This window comes from Hemiscyllium ocellatum, chromosome 39 (assembly GCF_020745735.1).
Source record: "Hemiscyllium ocellatum isolate sHemOce1 chromosome 39, sHemOce1.pat.X.cur, whole genome shotgun sequence".
Taxonomy (NCBI): domain Eukaryota; kingdom Metazoa; phylum Chordata; class Chondrichthyes; order Orectolobiformes; family Hemiscylliidae; genus Hemiscyllium; species Hemiscyllium ocellatum.
Genome location: NC_083439.1, coordinates 40,674,224 through 40,691,282, shown reverse-complemented (window position 1 = coordinate 40,691,282; position 17,059 = coordinate 40,674,224). Strand labels below are relative to the sequence as shown.

The 17,059-nt window shown below is 39.6% G+C and overlaps 1 protein-coding gene across 1 annotated transcript in view; it reads left to right on the top strand.

Moving 5' to 3' along the window:
* The window catches only part of LOC132834232 (zinc transporter ZIP1-like), a 51,480-nt gene extending 36,842 nt beyond the window's left edge, over positions 1 to 14,638 (top strand). Inside the window, exon 3 of the mRNA XM_060852895.1 lies at positions 13,973 to 14,638. Within this exon, the coding sequence (XP_060708878.1) occupies positions 13,973 to 14,638 (666 nt within the window). The remainder of the gene's footprint in view (positions 1 to 13,972) is intronic.
* Positions 14,639 to 17,059: the final 2,421 nt, after the last annotated feature.

Sequence of the window (17,059 nt, the reverse complement as noted above, 5' to 3'; positions counted from 1 at the left end):
GGCCAAAGGGTCTGTTCCTGTTCTGTAATTTTCTTCTTGTTCTTATCAAGGATCCACAGTAGCTATTACTTGGATACTGATATCTTGTTGTCAGCCACAGAAAAGTGTATCTGTGCCTCTGACTAGATACTCCCCTATAGTGTATTTGGGTATAACATGTATTTGTCAATGCAAATTGACAAATACGATTGAATTATGGACACTTTTATGGATTAAATTATGTTTGAAAAATTGAAACTTTTTACTAAATTGGTCTGGCGATCTTCTGCAACATGATTTTCCATAGCAGTTGCCCATAGTGTGGTTTTCTATAGCATGAGATTGCATGGAAGCGTAACTGTGGCGTTATATCGGAACTAACTGTGGAAGCTGACACACCCTTTGCTACAGATCAGTAGAACCAGAAACTTGGCTGTCAGTGCTACATTCCCCTGAGTCCATCACCCCTATATTTTCTAGAACAGCATGCTTGTTTGGGTTAGGGATAGCCACAGTAGTCTTCTGCACAACTTGCCTCTCCAACCTATCCATGCAATCCAATTAAACTTGCAACCAAACACACTTGCTACAGACATTATTTTCAGTAACACTGAAATTCTCCTTAATCTCCCACAACTGACAGAAATGGCATGTCACTTTATGAAAAACCATCTTTGTACCTGAACAATCTACAGACCCAGAAAATTGCACATTTTATTGCTTCAAAAACACTTTGTGAATGTAGAGCATACACTTGGGGCCCACTATGTTGTTCTGAGTATTTATCTTGATCTAAGATCAACCTAACCTACACACCCCTCAATTTACTGCTATACAGGTACTTGTCCAGCAGTTGCTTAAATGCCCTTAATGTCTCTGACTCTACTACCACTCCAGGTTGCGTTCCATGCACCCACCACTCTCTGTATAAATAATCTACCTCTGACACCTCCCCTCTATCTTCCTCCAATCGCCTTAAAATTATGACCCCCTGTGACTGCCATTTCTGGTCTGGAGAAAAGTCTCTGGCTATCTACTCTATTTATGCCTCTCATTTTCTTGTACACCTCTATCAAGTCACCTCTCTTTCTTCTCTCCAGTGTGAAAAGTGCAAGCTCAATCAACCTCTCTTCATAAGAAAAGCCCTCCAATCCAGCACACTGGTAAATCTCCTCTGCACCTTGTCTAAAGCATCTACATCCTTCCTTACATGAGGCGACCAGAACTTGACATAATATTCCATTGTGGTCTTATCAGGGTTTTATAAAGCTGTAGCAAAACCTCACCGCTCTTAAACTCAATACCAAGCCAAAACACCATATGCCTTCTTAACAATCCTATCAACTTGGGTGGGGCACTTTGAGGGATTTATGTATGTGGACCCCAAGATCCTGCTGTTCCTGCACACTAAAAAGAATCCTGTCTTTAACCCTGTATCTAGCATTCAAATTCAGCCTTCCAAAATGAATCGCTTCGCATTTATCCAGGTTGAACTCCATCTGCCACTTCTCCGCCCAGCTCTGCATCCTGTCAGTCATGTTGTAGCCTACAACAGCACTGTACACTATCTACAACCCACCAACCTTTGTGTCATCAAACTTACTAATTCATACTTCCACTTTTTCATCCAAGTCATTTATAAAAATTACGAAGAGTACAGAATACAGTCCATCCACTACCACTCGCTGTTGTCTTTCAGCCAGCTAATTCTGTATCCAGTCAAACTTCCCTGTGTCACATACCTCCAAACTTTCTGAATGAGCCTACTGTGGGGAACCTTATCAAATCCTTACTGAAATCCATGTACACCACATCCCACTACTCGACCTTCGTCTGCTGGTCTTGTCACGCCCTCAAAGAACTCAAGGCTTGAGACCTGCTCCCTCCAAAGCAATGCTGACCATCTTTAATCAAACTTTTCCAAACAATCAAATCTTACCTTCAAATCCTTTCCAGTACCTTGCTTACCACAAATATAAAACTGACTGGTCTGTATTTCCCAGGGATTTCCTTATTGCCTTTCTTGAACAGAGGAACAACATTCATCTCCCTCCAATCATCATCGGGTACTATTCTCATGGAGAGTGTGGATGCAAAGATCATTGCCAGAGACACAGCAATCTCATTCCTTGCTTCCTGTAGTAACCTTGGACATATCTGCTCCAGTAAAAGGTGACGTCTGCAGATGCTGGAGATCAGAGCTGAAAATGTGTTGCTGGTTAAAGCACAACAGGTTAGGCAGCATCCAAGGAACAGGAAATTCGACGTTTCGGGCCAGAGTCCTTCATCAGGAGGGCTCCAGTCATATCTGCTCCAGTCCTGGGGACTTATCTATTTGATGTTTCGCCGAACGTTCAGCATGTTCACTTAATATCAATCTATTCAAGCCTTTAACTTTGTCCATGGTGTTCTCACTATCAGCAAGGACCCCCTCTCTTGTGAATACCGAAGGAAAAAAACTCATTAGGACCTCCCCTACCTCTTCAAACTCCAGGCACAAGTTCCTTCCATTATCCCTGATCAGCCCGACCCTCTCTTTGATCATTATCTTATTCCTAACATATGTGTTAGAATGCCTTTTGGGTTTTCCCTAATCCTTCTCACCAAGGCTTTTCCTGCTCCCTCCTAGTGCTCAGTCCATTTTTGACTTCGTTCCTAGCTAACCTGTTAAGCCGCTGAAGCTATGGTAGATCCTTACTTCCTCATTCTTAAGCTTCCTTCTTCCTCTTGACAACTAGCTATTCTTGTCATCCAAGGCTCCTTCCACTTTACCATTCCTTGCCTGTCTCAGTGGGATAAAGTTATCCAAGACTCACTATCAATGCACCTTAAATAGCCTCCACATTTTTCTGCATTACCTGTATAATAATTGTTCCCAAGTTATACTCCACAGCTCCTGTCTAATAGCAGTATAATTTTCCCTCCCCTCCTTCAATTAAATACCTTCCCATACTGTCTATTCCTATCACCCTCTGTCACTATGGTAAAGGTGAGGCAGTTGTGGTCACTGTTACCGAATTGCTGTCCCACTGAGAGATCTCACACCTGGCCTGGCTCATTGCCTAGAACAAAAACTAAATTGCGACCAAATCAGCCTATCTATGTATTGAGGAGAAAGTGAGGACTGCAGATGCTGGAGATCAGAGCTGAAAATGTGTTGCTGGAAAAGCGCAACAGGTCAGGCAGCATCCAAAGAGCAGGAGAATCTTCAGAAGGGCTCATGCCTGAAACGTCGATTTCCCTATCTATGTATTGAGTCAGAAATCCTTCCTGAACACCTGAAAAAATCTGCTCCATCCAGACTATCTGCACTAAGGAGGATCCAAGCAATATTAGAAGTTGAAGACATCCATAATAACAACTCTACTACATTTCCAAGATCTGCTGTCCAATCTGTTCTTCCATCTCTCCGTTGCTATTGGGGGGAGAGGGGGGAGTTCTTTTGAAAGCACACCCTTCCTCACCTCAAGTATGTGGCACCGGTAGTAATCCTGAGATTACACCTCTGCTCGTCCTGCTTTTTAGCTTCCGACCTAACTCCCTGAGGCGTAGCTTGGTGAAGGAATGAGGATCTATGTCATTGACACCAATGTGCACCACAACTTCTGGCTGCTCACCCTTCAGAATCTTAAGGACTATAACAGAGACATTCTGGACCTTCTGGGAGTCCTGTTTATGATCACTGAATCACCTTTTTATTTTCCCCTATTGAGTCTCCTACCACCAGCGCTTCTCTAGTCTTCAACCCCTCACCCCCAACCCCCCTACAAATAAACCTTCCCTTCCAAACCACAGAGCCGGTCTCACTGCCAGAGACCTAACCACCATGGCTTTACCCTGGTAGGTTGTCCAACAGAATCCAAAACTTATTATTGAGGGGAACGGCCACAGGGAAACCCTGCATGTTCTGCCTGTCCCTTTTCTGTCCCCTGATTGTAACCCATCTATCTTTCACCTGTACCTGAGGTGAGACTCTCTCCCTGTACCTCCTCTCAATTACCCCCACCCCCCCACCTCCCAAATAATCTGAAGTTCATCCAGTTCCACTTCTCTAACATGGTTTCTGAGGAGCTGGAGTTGGGTGTACTTCCTGCAGATGAAGTCAGTGGGGACACTAGTGGTGACCTTTTACCTTGCACCTCCTACAGGAGGAGCATGCAACTGCCTTAACATTCCCACTATTCTGAATTCCCAAAGAGACTATTTGGGGGAAAAAAAAACTAGTAACCTGACCAAATTGGTGCACGAGGATGGGTGGGAGATACTACCTCAGTCGTGTTTCAGGTAAAGCAACCAGCCAAATATATTACCTCACTTACACTGTAGTCCTGTGTTCACCCCTGCTCTACCCATTCGTGAGATAAACTAATCCTTTAATAACTGAATCTTTGCAGCCCCTTGGTCTCACTGCTCCCAGTGCTGCTGCAAAAAATGTTTTTGCTTTTCAAAAAATCTTTAAAGAAAGATCTCAATGAAACAAACCTATGCTGCTCACTTCTGTAGTGTTTTAAAAAATTAGAATTAAAAAAAACACTTAGCTGAAATACATTTTTAGTCTCCTAGCTTAAAGAAGGAATATATTTGCTTTTACTTGGTGCAATAAAAGTTTATTGGATTGATTCCTAATCTTGAACATTATTCTATTCAAGGTACAATACAGAACAGACCTTTTTTTTCTCAGGGATTTAGCAGTTAAATTAAGTCATCTTTTAAAATATCTATTTTTCTTGTTGAGGTTTGCCAGAGTTAATGCCTAAGAGCTGTTTCCTTTGGTCACAGTCTCAAATTAAAGTTCATAGTTCTTATTTACATAAGGAGAATTGCAAATTGATGTCAATGAGTTGTGAAGTTGAGTACAATACTTGTAGGCTGGGAGGCAATAAGTTGGTGTTAGTAAAGTGCTAGGGAGGAAAGAATTGCATGGTCCTTTAAAAGATCAGTGCTTTTGTTGTGCTTAGAGATTTTTAAAATGTCTCTTGAAAGCTTGTAAAACAGAGTACACCCAAATCGAAACCTTTGTCTCAAAACGCTGTCCAGTTAAAGGCCAATTGGCAGTTTTTACTAACACAACAGGCTTTTGAATTTAGCCAATCAACTTGAACCAGGTACTTAGAACTGAAAATCCTATTTAAAATTTAGTCTGATGGTTTTGACAATATAGGACCAATCCTATTGTAAGAAATATTGATATGTTGTCATGGGTATAAAAAGGAGGCAATTGGACAAAGTTACCAGAACTAGCTGTCAAAGCTAACGGCACTCTGCTCTCTCAGCTGCCTCTCTGTCTTAGAGAAAGCACTATCTAAATAACAATACCAACATCACAACTAGTAAATAATCCTGGCAGAATTGGAGAAGGTCAGAACATTCCAGAAGATGTAAACTGGCTGCAATTTCGAGACATTAAGTTTTATTTTTTGAGTTAGATTGTATTTATTGGAAAAACATACCATTAGAATCTTGCTTTATTTGGGAATAGTTAGGGGTTTATTCTGTTTAAGTGTAGTTAATTTGCTCACTGTTAAGAGTTAAATTGTTACTTGTTGATTTTTAGTGAGTGTTAGATATATTATTTAATCACTGGAAGTTGCTGGCAAGTAGGTTACGCTATTTTTTCACACTCCTTTTAACAGACTATGGGGTGAGGTACTCGTGTTCCAGTTTTTTTTTGGGGGGGGGGGATGGTGGATCAACCTCTGCTTTATAATTATCTGGATCATTTTATACATCTAATTTTGAGTTTCAGGTTGTTGGACTCAAAGGTGGCGATTGGGATGTGTTTTGCATCTTTTGGTTTGGGTGTTGAATTTTTCGTTTAAACAGTGCTTTGTTTAGTAATGCTTCTTCCAGTTACTGAGCATTTTCTGGCAGTGGAAGAAGTGACTTTGAGCATCTTACGAAAGTTGAGCAAGGTAAAGCTGTTGGAATTGGCAGACAAACTGGAGTTAAAAATGCCTTCACCTGTGAGAAAAGGAGAAGTAATTGCAGCAATAGCTCGACATTGAAATTTGCTGAAAATGCCATCGGAATCTTTGGAGTGGCTAGTATTCGATTGCAGCTGCAGCAGCTTGAAATGGAACTGAAACAGTCTGGATTGTAGTTAAAAGCAGAGGGCAAAGGAAAAAGAACTACTCTGGCAGAATGAAAAGAAAATAAGGAAGGCCCTAGCATAAGAAAGGGAGAAAGATTGGACTTCAGAAGTTGACAATTAGACAGAAAAGTAGACTTAAAAGGATGGAGGTGAAGGTAAAAGATAAGTTCAGTGAGGTTTGTAATGATGAGCAAACCCATCATAGCCAACAGCCTGGTAGGATGTATACAAATATGGCCAAACATTTTCAAAACCTGATGAAAAAAAGATGTAGAAGCCTTTTATGCAAATGGATGAGCTGCCAGCAGAAGTGTTTTGAGGTGGGTACATTAGCAACATTTTTAAATGGCATTTGGACAAACAGATGGATGGGAAAGGTTTAGAACGATATCATCCAAGTGCAGGGAAATGGGGTTAGCATGGATGGACATTTGCCGTGGACCAGTTTGGACAGAAGGACCTGTTTCCGTACAATAGGACTCTGACTTGATATCAAGTTCGAAAGAATTAAACAAGCGACTTCAATAGATGGATGAAAGCATTAAAGATAGAAAAGACACGAGACTCTTAAATTATTCTGAAGAGTTTAAAAGCTCACTTCCAGAATGATAACTCATGTTGAGAAACAGAAATTTAAAATAGCAAGAAGAACTGCAGAGATGGTGGATGAATACACATTAGTTCATAAATCAAAATCTAGATTCTGAGAGGAATTTCTTTCTGTGAGGGATGGAAATTGGGAAAGAATGAGATGTTTCCAATGAAAAACAAAAGTAAATATATAAGAAATAAACCAAAGAGGGTGGAAAAGAAGTGAAAGATCTCCAGTGTTTTCACTGCATTATAGTGTGACAGTCACAATGTTGGTGGCTTAAGAAAAGGCTGGGTGAAAATGTGGTATAAGAGGCTAAACCAATGGGATTAGTTGAAGTAGTGAAGGGAATTCCAAGAGAAGTCAAGGAACTGCAGGAGTGTGCACAGCCTAGTCATGGGCTGGAAAGGAAAGAGGACCCAGTCTTTCTTTTCAAAAACTTCACCTGTGTGAATAAGATTTACTCAAGTAGAATGGGGGAGTAGGTGAAGAAAGTAAAATATTGAGAGTTACAGGAACTAGTTGGTCTCTAATAGTACAAGATGAAAAGATTACTCATTCTGAAATATTGAGAGAGAGCCTGCCCGTGTTAATCTGTGGAATAAGTGGAGAAGCAGTGTTTCCCTGTGTAAGATAAGGCTAAAAAACCCAATCAAGACTGGGGAAGTGATGGAAAAATTAGCTATTTCAGGAATACAGTTCATTCTTGGAAATGATCCAGCTGATTCATGGATGGGAGTAATGCCCATTGCAATGGGAAAAAAAAACTAAAAGAAAACCAGGGAACTAAGAAATTAAAAGAAAAATACCCCAGAATTTTTCTGGACTATGGTGACAAGAACCCACAGCCATAAGTGTAAACAAAATAGAAAGATGAAGGAGTTGAGGTCCAGTTAGCTGACAGTTTGAGATGGGAAAGAAAAAGCTCTGAAAGATCAACCGAGTTACAACAAAAGGATGAGATTGTAGAGGATTTGTATTATAAAGCCTACTTGGAAAAGTAATCAGTGTATTCCAGATCAAATCTTAAGGTGGAAATGGAGACCTTGGCAGTTTAGTGCAAATGAAAAATGGACAGAAGTTCACCAGATTGAGTTGCTGGTAGAATATAGACAGGAAGTATTGTGGGTAACAGACAAGTTACCTGTAGGAAGTCATCTAGGAGTCAGGGAGATTCCAGTTAAGATACACAAGCATTTTTATCGGCCTGGATTACATAAAGATGTGGTTGAATTTTTGCTGTCCCTGTCCTACATGTTAGATGGTGGGAAAGCCACAGGTGGTGACAGAACCAGTGTCTTTAATGTCAATTCCTGCATTTGAAGAACTTTTTAAATACAGATTATAATTAATTGTGTAGGTCTCCTTCCTAAAACCAAAAGTGTGAACCAGTAATGGATATACACCAGGTTTTCCGGAGGTAATTCCATTATAGAATGTCAAGGGGGAGAAAAAGCTTGTGGAGGAGTTGCTTTCTTTACTTGTTACAGACTACCCAAGGAGATTCAGTCAGTTCCAGTTTTACTCCCATATTATTTAAGGAGGTCACGTAAAGTTCAGGCATCAAACACCTTTTTCTAAAATCAAGTGTGTACCATCCTGAATCCCAGGGAGCATTGGAAAGGTGGCATCAGACCCTCAAGATAATGTTGAGGGCTTATTGCCAGGATCACCCAAATGATGGAATCAAGGCAACCAAACTATATTTGCTGTTAGAGATGCTCCAAATAAATCGACTCCAAATAAATTGATACTCAGAGACAGAGGGTTGGTGTGGACTTGTTGGGCTTGAAGAACCTGTTTCCATACTGGGAATCTAATCTAATCTTGAAAATTAAAGACAAATTGATTGGTCTGAATTTGGAAATCTCACAGTTGGATTATGTAGCTGAGGTGTGAGAAAGATTAAACAGTGAATTAGCTAGACGACATGAAGCAAGAAGCAGATAAGGATTCTAAAATTTGTAAGTTTTCCCATGGGGATAAAGTATTGGTGGTGCTATCAGTGGTAGGAGATCCCTTCAAAGCAGGGTTTAGTGATCCCTAGCAAATTGAAGTTATGTCAGATGAATTATCTGGTAAAGATACCACATAGGAAAACAGTCTATCGCGTATGTCATGTGAACATTCTGAAACATTATGACGACAGGCAAAGGGAACCAGAGAAATGGGTATTACTGCCACTCAGTGAGGAATCAAATTCAGATGATTTGGATTTTGATATACCTCAGAATAAATTGACTGATGAGGAGGTGCTTAAGGAATGGGATAGGGTAGTGAGTTATCTGTCTCAGGAACAGAGCAGAATTGAAACACTTCTTGCAGTGTGAGCAGGACCTATGTGGAAATAGAATGGGAAGGACAAAGGTCATAGTACATGAGGTTGACATAGGGAATGTTGTTCTGATAAAACAACACACCCACAGGCTTAATCCCCTCAAAGCAGCACAGGTTCAGAAGAAAATGGAAGCAATACTCCAAGAAGACAACATAGAGATGGGTCAAAGTGAGTGAAGCTCACCAATGGTGTTGGTTCCCAGACCTGATGGTACTCAATAATTCTGCATAGATTATTGGAAGGTCAACACTGGCCAAAAGTGATTCCTGCCCAATTCCAAGGCTGGGGATTGCGTGGGGAAAGTAGGACAAGCCACTTGCATCACAAAATTGTACTTACTTCATTGATACTGGCAAGTCATGGAGGTAACAAAAATTTCTGCTTTTGTAACCCAAATCAATTTGGAATGAAGAACACATTAGCCACTTTTCAGAGGTTTATGAATAGAATTGCAGGATTGACTAATTGTGCCATCTACCTAGACATCTTGGTGATCTTTAGCCATTTGTGGAAATATCACACAACGTTTTGGCAGGGCTCTTTGAAACTACGGAAGGCAATACCATAATTCATCTGATGACTTCTCAATTTAATTCCTCAGCAAAAACAAGGGTTTGCAATGGCAGAAGTGACATTCTTCGGGCACATCAGAAATAGGTGGATGACACTGAGGAACATGAAGACTAAGGCAGTTGAGGAATTTCCAAAACCATCCAAAGAAAGTGCTATGATTTTTAGGATTGCGTGAATTCTACAGGAAATTTGTACCAAACATTAGAATAGTGACTCTGTAAAAGATTTGTTTTAATGTAAGTTGGTGGATAGAACAATGCCAGGACGCACTTGAGAATTTTAAAAGCAGAGTTAACCGCCACTCCAGGTTGAGCAATGCCAATGTTTTTGAAAGTCTTCGAAAGCCATCAATGCAAACGATGCAGGTGCTGTAACTGTTTCAGGAAGATGATTGTGGGATTGAAAAACCAATTATTATTTTTTAAAAACTCTACCACCAGAAAATAAATTCCAGTATTGGAAAATAATTAGTAAGTTTGATCTTACAATATTGGCCTTACAATATTTTAATGTTTACATTATGTTATGAAGACAAGGGGTGGCACGGTGGCACAGTAGTTTGCACTGCTGCCTCACAGCGCCTGAGACCCAGGTTCAATTCCTGCCTCAGGCAACTGTCTATGTGGCGTTTGCACATTCTCCCCGTGCGTTTCTTCCGGGTGCTCCAGTTTCCTCCCACAGTCCAAAAATGTGCAGGTTATGTAAATTGGCTATGCTAAATTGCCCGTAGTCTTAGGTGAAGGGTTAATTGTAGGGGAATAGGATTGGTTGGGTTGCTCTTTGGAGGGTCAGTGTGGACTTTTTGGGCCAAACAGCCTGTTTCCACACTGTAAGTAATCTAATATAATCTAAACATGTGGTGTACCATATCTTTTTAGAAAACTAGCAGAACTGATGTGAATATGGAATCACAAATAATTAGAATGGGTGCCCTGGAAATATGCAGGGAAGAGGTTTTGGGAATATTGGAAAGGATGAATATAGATAAGTCTCCTGGGCCTGATGGCATTTACCCCAGGATCCTATGGGAAGCTAGGGAGGAGATAGCAGAGCCATTGGCCTGGATTTTTATGTCGTCGTTGTCAACAGGAATAGTACCAGAGGACTGGAGGATAGCGAATGTGGTCCCATTGTTCAAGAAAGGGAGTAGGGATAGCCCAAGCAACTATAGGCCAGTGAGTCTGACTTCAGTGGTGGGCAAAGTCTTAGAGAGAATGGTAAGGGATAAGATTTATGAACATCTGGAATAACGTGATCAGGGATAGCCAGCATGGTTTTGTGAAGGGCAGGTCGTGCCTCACAAACCTTATTGAGTTCTTTGAGAAGGTGACCAAGGAAGTGGATGAGGGTAAAGCAGTAGATGTTGTGTATATGGATTTTAGTAAGGCGTTCGATAAGGTTCCCCATGGTAGGCTAATGCTAAAACTTCGGAGGTATGGCATTGAGGATACATTAGAGGTTTGGATTAGGAATTGGCTGGCTGGAAGGAGACAGAGGGTAGTAGTTGATGGATTATGTTCATCTTGGAGCGCAGTTACTAGCGGTGTACCACAAGGATCTGTTTTGGGACCATTGCTTTTTGTTATCTTTATAAATGATCTAGAGGAAGGACTTGAAAGCTGGGTAAGCAAGTTTGCGGATGACACAAAAGTCGGTGGAGTTGTGGATAGTGAGGAAGGAAGTGGTAGGTTACAGCGGGATATAGATAAGTTGCAGAGCTGGGCGGAAATGTGGCAAATGGAATTCAATGTAGCTAAGTGCGAAGTCGTTCACTTTGGTAGGAATAACAAGATGATGGATTACTGGGCTAATGGTAGGCTACTTGGTAGTGTGGATGAGCAGAGGGATCTTGGTGTCCATGTACACAGATCTCTGAAAGTTGCCACCCAGGTAAATAGTGCTGTGAGGAAGGCATATGGTGTACTGGGCTTTATTGGCAGAGGAATTGAGTTCCGGAGTCCTGAGGTCATGTTGCAGTTGTATAAGACTCTGGTGCGGCCTCATCTGGAGTATTGTGTGCAGTTTTGGTCGCCATACTATAGGAAGGATGTGGAAGCTTTAGAACGAGTGCAGAGGAGGTTTACCAGGATGTTGCCTGGAATGGTAGGAAAATCTTATGAGGAAAGGCTGAGGCACTTGGGGCTGTTCTCATTGGAGAAGAGAAGGTTTAGGGGAGATCTGATAGAAGTGTATAAGATGATTAGGGGTTTAGATAGGGTAGATACTAAGAACCTTTTACCGCTAATGGAGTCAGGTGTTACTAGGGGACATAGCTTTAAATTAAGGGGTGGTAGGTATAGGACAGATGTTAGGGGTAGATTCTTCACACAGCGGGTTGTGAGTTCATGGAATGCCCTGCCCGTATCAGTGGTGAACTCTCCTTCTTTATGGTCATTTAAGCGGGCATTGGATAGGCATTTGGAAGTTATTGGGCTAGTATAGGTTAGGTAGGATTCGGTCGGCGCAACATCGAGGGCCGAAGGGCCTGTACTGCGCTGTATCCTTCTATGTTCTATGTTCTATGTAACTACCTGACAGCACCAAGCGTTCTGAATAAGGTACAATGTAACATGTGGTCCAGCAGCTAGGGTAGCTGGTTGCTTAGAGACAATAACAAATTTGAATTTGGCCAAACTCCAGTCAAATTTTAATTTAGTATATTGACAATATTAAAAGCCAGTGATACAATCCAAAGCTTTGGGTGTATAAGACTGGGAAAAATTGAACAGTTGGGAGAGAACTACCAACAGATGTAGGCTGCTAGTCAGAATTGAGACATACCTGTCTGGAGGAGTTTGCACAGAACAACATCAACACTGACCTGGACAGTAACTCTACAGAGGAATATAAAGAAGATTCAACCACTTGCTGGTTTTGAAATTTGAAGTTTTCAGTAAACCTTAAATCGGGAATTTTATCAGACCAGCATTATAGAAGACAAAGTAAAAGATAGGTTAAAGGAAGGATTATAAATGTTGGTTAATTATTGTATATTTTAAGAAACAATGGTCTAGATTTTCTGGAAAATCAGGATTTTTCACTGATTATTGCACAGGATAAACCTTGTGTTGCTAGTTTTAAATTAAGCAGGTGGTTTTTACAGTTGCATACAATGCATAAGATGATCGTGTATACCAATCACAATTCTTTGTTTCTGGAAAGATTTAAGGACAAGAACACCCAGATTATTGTTGGAGTCTCATGTTACAAGCATTTAATGTACAGAGTGCATGTGTTGCAGGTTGTGAAAATATTGTGGATGCTTTATTGCGAGTTTAAAAGAAAAATGATTAAGATAGAAAGTGTTTGATACAAAAAAACAAATATAAAATTAGTAAATCTAGATTACTAGATCCATAGCTCATTATATTAATGGAGTTAAGATTGTTTTTAAAAATGAAGCCATATTTTCATAATGGTCCTTTTACTCTTGAGGGTGGGAGGTATTGTGAAATTAGGTAGAGTACTTATAGATTTAGGAGGCAGTAAGTTAGAATTTGTTTGTAAAGTGCTTGTGTGGTCTCTTTAAAAGATCATCTGCTTTTTCAGTGATTTAACGTTTTAAAATGGATGTCTGTGAGCAGCAACTTGACTGTACAGAAGTAACAGAGCACCAAAAAAAAACTATTGATGGTTTTGACAATATAGGACCAATCCTAATGCAAGAAATATTGATATGTCATCACGGATATAAAAAGAAAGGGACAGTTGAACAAACACTCCAGAGCTAGTTGCCATCTGCCAAAGCTAATGGCCCTCAGCTCTCGAATTGCTGGCTCTCACATCCTCCTCTGTCTTAAAGCACCATCTTAAATAATGACAATACCAACATCGCAACTAGTAAATACGCCTGGCCGAATTGATGGAGAAGGCCAGAACATTCCAAAAGACATGAAAACTGGCTGCAATTTGGAGACTAAATTCTAATTTTTTTTGTTAGACTTGTATTTATTGGAAAAGCATACCATTAGAATCTAGTTTTACTTGTGATTAGTGAGGGGTTTATTCTGTTTTAATTTGTTCATTTGAGAGTTTGATAAATTTGTTTCTTTTTGCTTTTAAAGTGAGTGTCAGATTTATTTTTAATTGTTGGAAGTTGCTGAAAAGCAAGTTACGTCATTTTTCACACTCCTTTATCACGGACGAAGTATGTTTGGGTGTTTCAGTTTTGGTTTTGAAAGGTCAACCTCCTTTATAATGAGGAAAGATGTTTTTAATTAGCAGTTTTTGAAATTCTGTACAATTCAGGACAATTAGAATGCTTGAATTTCAGTTCATTTTGAAATGTAAACAAAAGCGAATATCCCAGCTAATTTGCTTTCTAAAGCTTCTAGAAGCTTAAAAGCTTCATTATATCAATACTAAAACCCTTCACAGCAGCTTGTTTGTATATTTGCAGACGAACTTTCCAATTCCAGAGTTTGTCATAGCAGTTGGATTCTTCCTGGTTCTCAGCATCGAACGAATAATTCTGCAGTGCCATAATGACCATTTTCATGAGACCACTGCCATTCTTCCAACAACATTCCTTTGCAATGATGACATCAGCCACCATGTACAGATAAACAGCAACAGTGTAGAAACAACAGATCATCATGTTCACCTTGTTAATGCCCATCCTGCTTTTCGTTCTTTCATCCTTTTCCTTTCTCTGTCCTTACACTCTATATTTGAAGGATTGCCCATTGGTCTACAACAGTCAGAGTCAAAGGTTTTTCAGATTTTTGCTGCCATTTTAATTCATAAAAGTTTAATTGTTTTCAGCTTGTCTCTGAAACTTGTACAGAACAATATGCCACAAGGCCGTGTGGTACTGTATGTTATAATATTTGCAGTAATGTCTCCTTTGGGAATTGTGATTGGCATTATAATCACACAAATGAAATCAACCTACAGTGATATGGCACAGAGTCTCCTTGAAGGAATCACTACAGGGACGTTTGTTTATGTTACCTTTTTAGAGATTTTACCTCACGAACTAAATTCCACTGATAAGCAACTGTTGAAGCTCCTGGGCATTATATTTGGTTTCTCTACAATAACCATGTTGTCCTTTATACTTTAGAAAACATGAAGGGTTTTAATTTTAATTATTGATAAATTTGTTAATTCTTAGCTAATCTTTCATCATCCGAATTGATATTTTTCTCTTTGCTCTCAATATAAGCCATTTGTCTTTAAGTTGTCTGGCATTTGAAGTACACCTGTGGCAGGTTTGTTGCAGATATGCTAATCAGGAATGAAGTACAGAATCCCCAACCACCACATTTTCCTATTCTTACCATCTAACATAAGACACGCAATGAATCATGGCAGCATAGTTTGCCCCAAATCCTGCTGCCATGAAATTACATTTTACAGCCAGGATCATTTTGCAGCAGCATTCATAATTCAAAATATTATTTAGATAAATAATCTCTACATTTGTATTCCATTGAACTTAAATTAAAAGTCCAAGTATATTGACAAATAATCACCAATTCTTGACTACTCCATCTTGTATTCATCTACAAGCAAAACTGCTGCCTTTTTTTTCACTTTTTAATCGAAGTAGCTTTGGGTATCAAGTCCCACTCCTGAGACTTGAGCATAACATTTGGGCTGATACTTCAGTACATTAGAGACTGCTGCCCTGACTGCAACTTTCAATGAGATCCAATGCATCATTTGACACTTCCGCCTTGGCCATCAGACATAAGATTATCAGGCCACTTATTTTGTTTGTGGGATCTTGCTATGTAAATTGATACTTTTTTTATATCCAGTTTTGATAATTTGCTTCCACTGATTTGAGAATTTTTATTCAGTTTGTGCATTTTGATGTAAATGATTATGTCTGTATCTGAATGACTTCTGTAATAAGGCAAGAATGAAATATTATAAGGAAACCATAAGCAGCAATTTCTCCCAAGTGATTTTGTTTCTAGAATTGTACAATGAGTGAAACTTAGTGGGGGGAGAAAACAAATGTTAACATTTATTTTCAATGATTTCAAAAGCATTAACAGAAAAGAGCAGGGGTAGGTCATCCAGTCTTTCATCCACCTCTACCATTTAATCTGATCTTTGATCACCCAGTTCTCCCCATTCCCTTGATACACTCCTTCAGGCTAAGGTGATCAAACTCATTTTAAAAATAAATATTTTGGCCTCAACAACTTTGTGGCAGAGAATTCCACAGGCCTACTACTGAGTGAACAACTTTTAAGCTCCTCTCCAGTCCTAAATTGCCTACCCTGCACCTGAGACTGTCGACTCCTGGTTCTGGAATGCTTGGTCATCAGAAGTTATCTTGTGTTTACTGTCTAATTCTATTAGAACTTTAGACCCGCTCATTCATTCTTAACTCCACTGAATATAGTTCTGACTTTATTCATAGTCCTGCATCAGACTTACCATCCCTGGAATCAGTCTGGTAAACCTTTGTTGCATTCCATCCATAGCCTGAACATTTTTTTTCCCTCAAAAAAAAGTCCAAAGCTGGTGTCATCTTGCCAAGGCAACTGTAGCAAGACATCTTTATTCCTTTTACTCAAATTATCTTACTGTGAAAGCTAACCTAACCAGTTGCCTCCTTCACTGCCTGCTGAACCTATGTTAGTGACTAGTGTACAAGGACACAAAAGTGTCATATCTCCCTCTTTCCCAATCTGCTATTTGGAGAATCGGCCTTCTGTTTTTGTTAATCTCACATTTATTAGCCACAATACTCTCCAACTGGTGTGCATTTGCCTACGTATCCAAATCATTCTTTTTAAAAAAAAAAGGTCAGGTGAGTTAAATTGGCATAATTTTAATTTTGTTGGGTCTTATTCTTATGCATATGTTCTGTTGAGTGCTTTTATTGATAAACATGGTTCAGGATCTTATCTTGTAACTGATTGCACTATCATCTTACTGATCGGGTCTATTCTTCCGTTGTAATTTGATACCTGGATCATAACCTCTTCCCCTCCCTTCAATTCTCAGTCTGCAACTTTATACCAAAATTCAAATTTTCCCCTTATTTAGATAAACAGGTGATAAGTTTGACCATGTTCCAATATTTCTGCTATTATAGGTGGTCCCATTGCAACTGTAGTAACTTTCGCACATTCACAGAAATATTCTGCCAAATTTGAGTGAGCAGCTGAAGAGCATGGTAAATCTAGAAAAAGGATATGGAGTAAGTCACTAGAGTGGTAAGCTTGTGGAATTCACAGTCACTGAAAACATTTGAGGACAAAAAAAAGGTATGATTTCAAGAAGAAGTTGGATGTAACAATTGGGGCGAAAGGGATCAAAAGATAAGAGGAGAAAAGTGGGAACAGGTTGAGCTGGATGAATGGTGTAGACTTGAGCTGAATGATCTTTTTTTTAAATTCAATAACATCACATGTAAAAGAACAAATAAAGCATTTGATAAAGTCTCAGCATTGTGTTATTTATCATTCTAAATAGATCTGTCCAGGATTAAGACAGTCATAATGAAAAGGGGTCTGTTGTG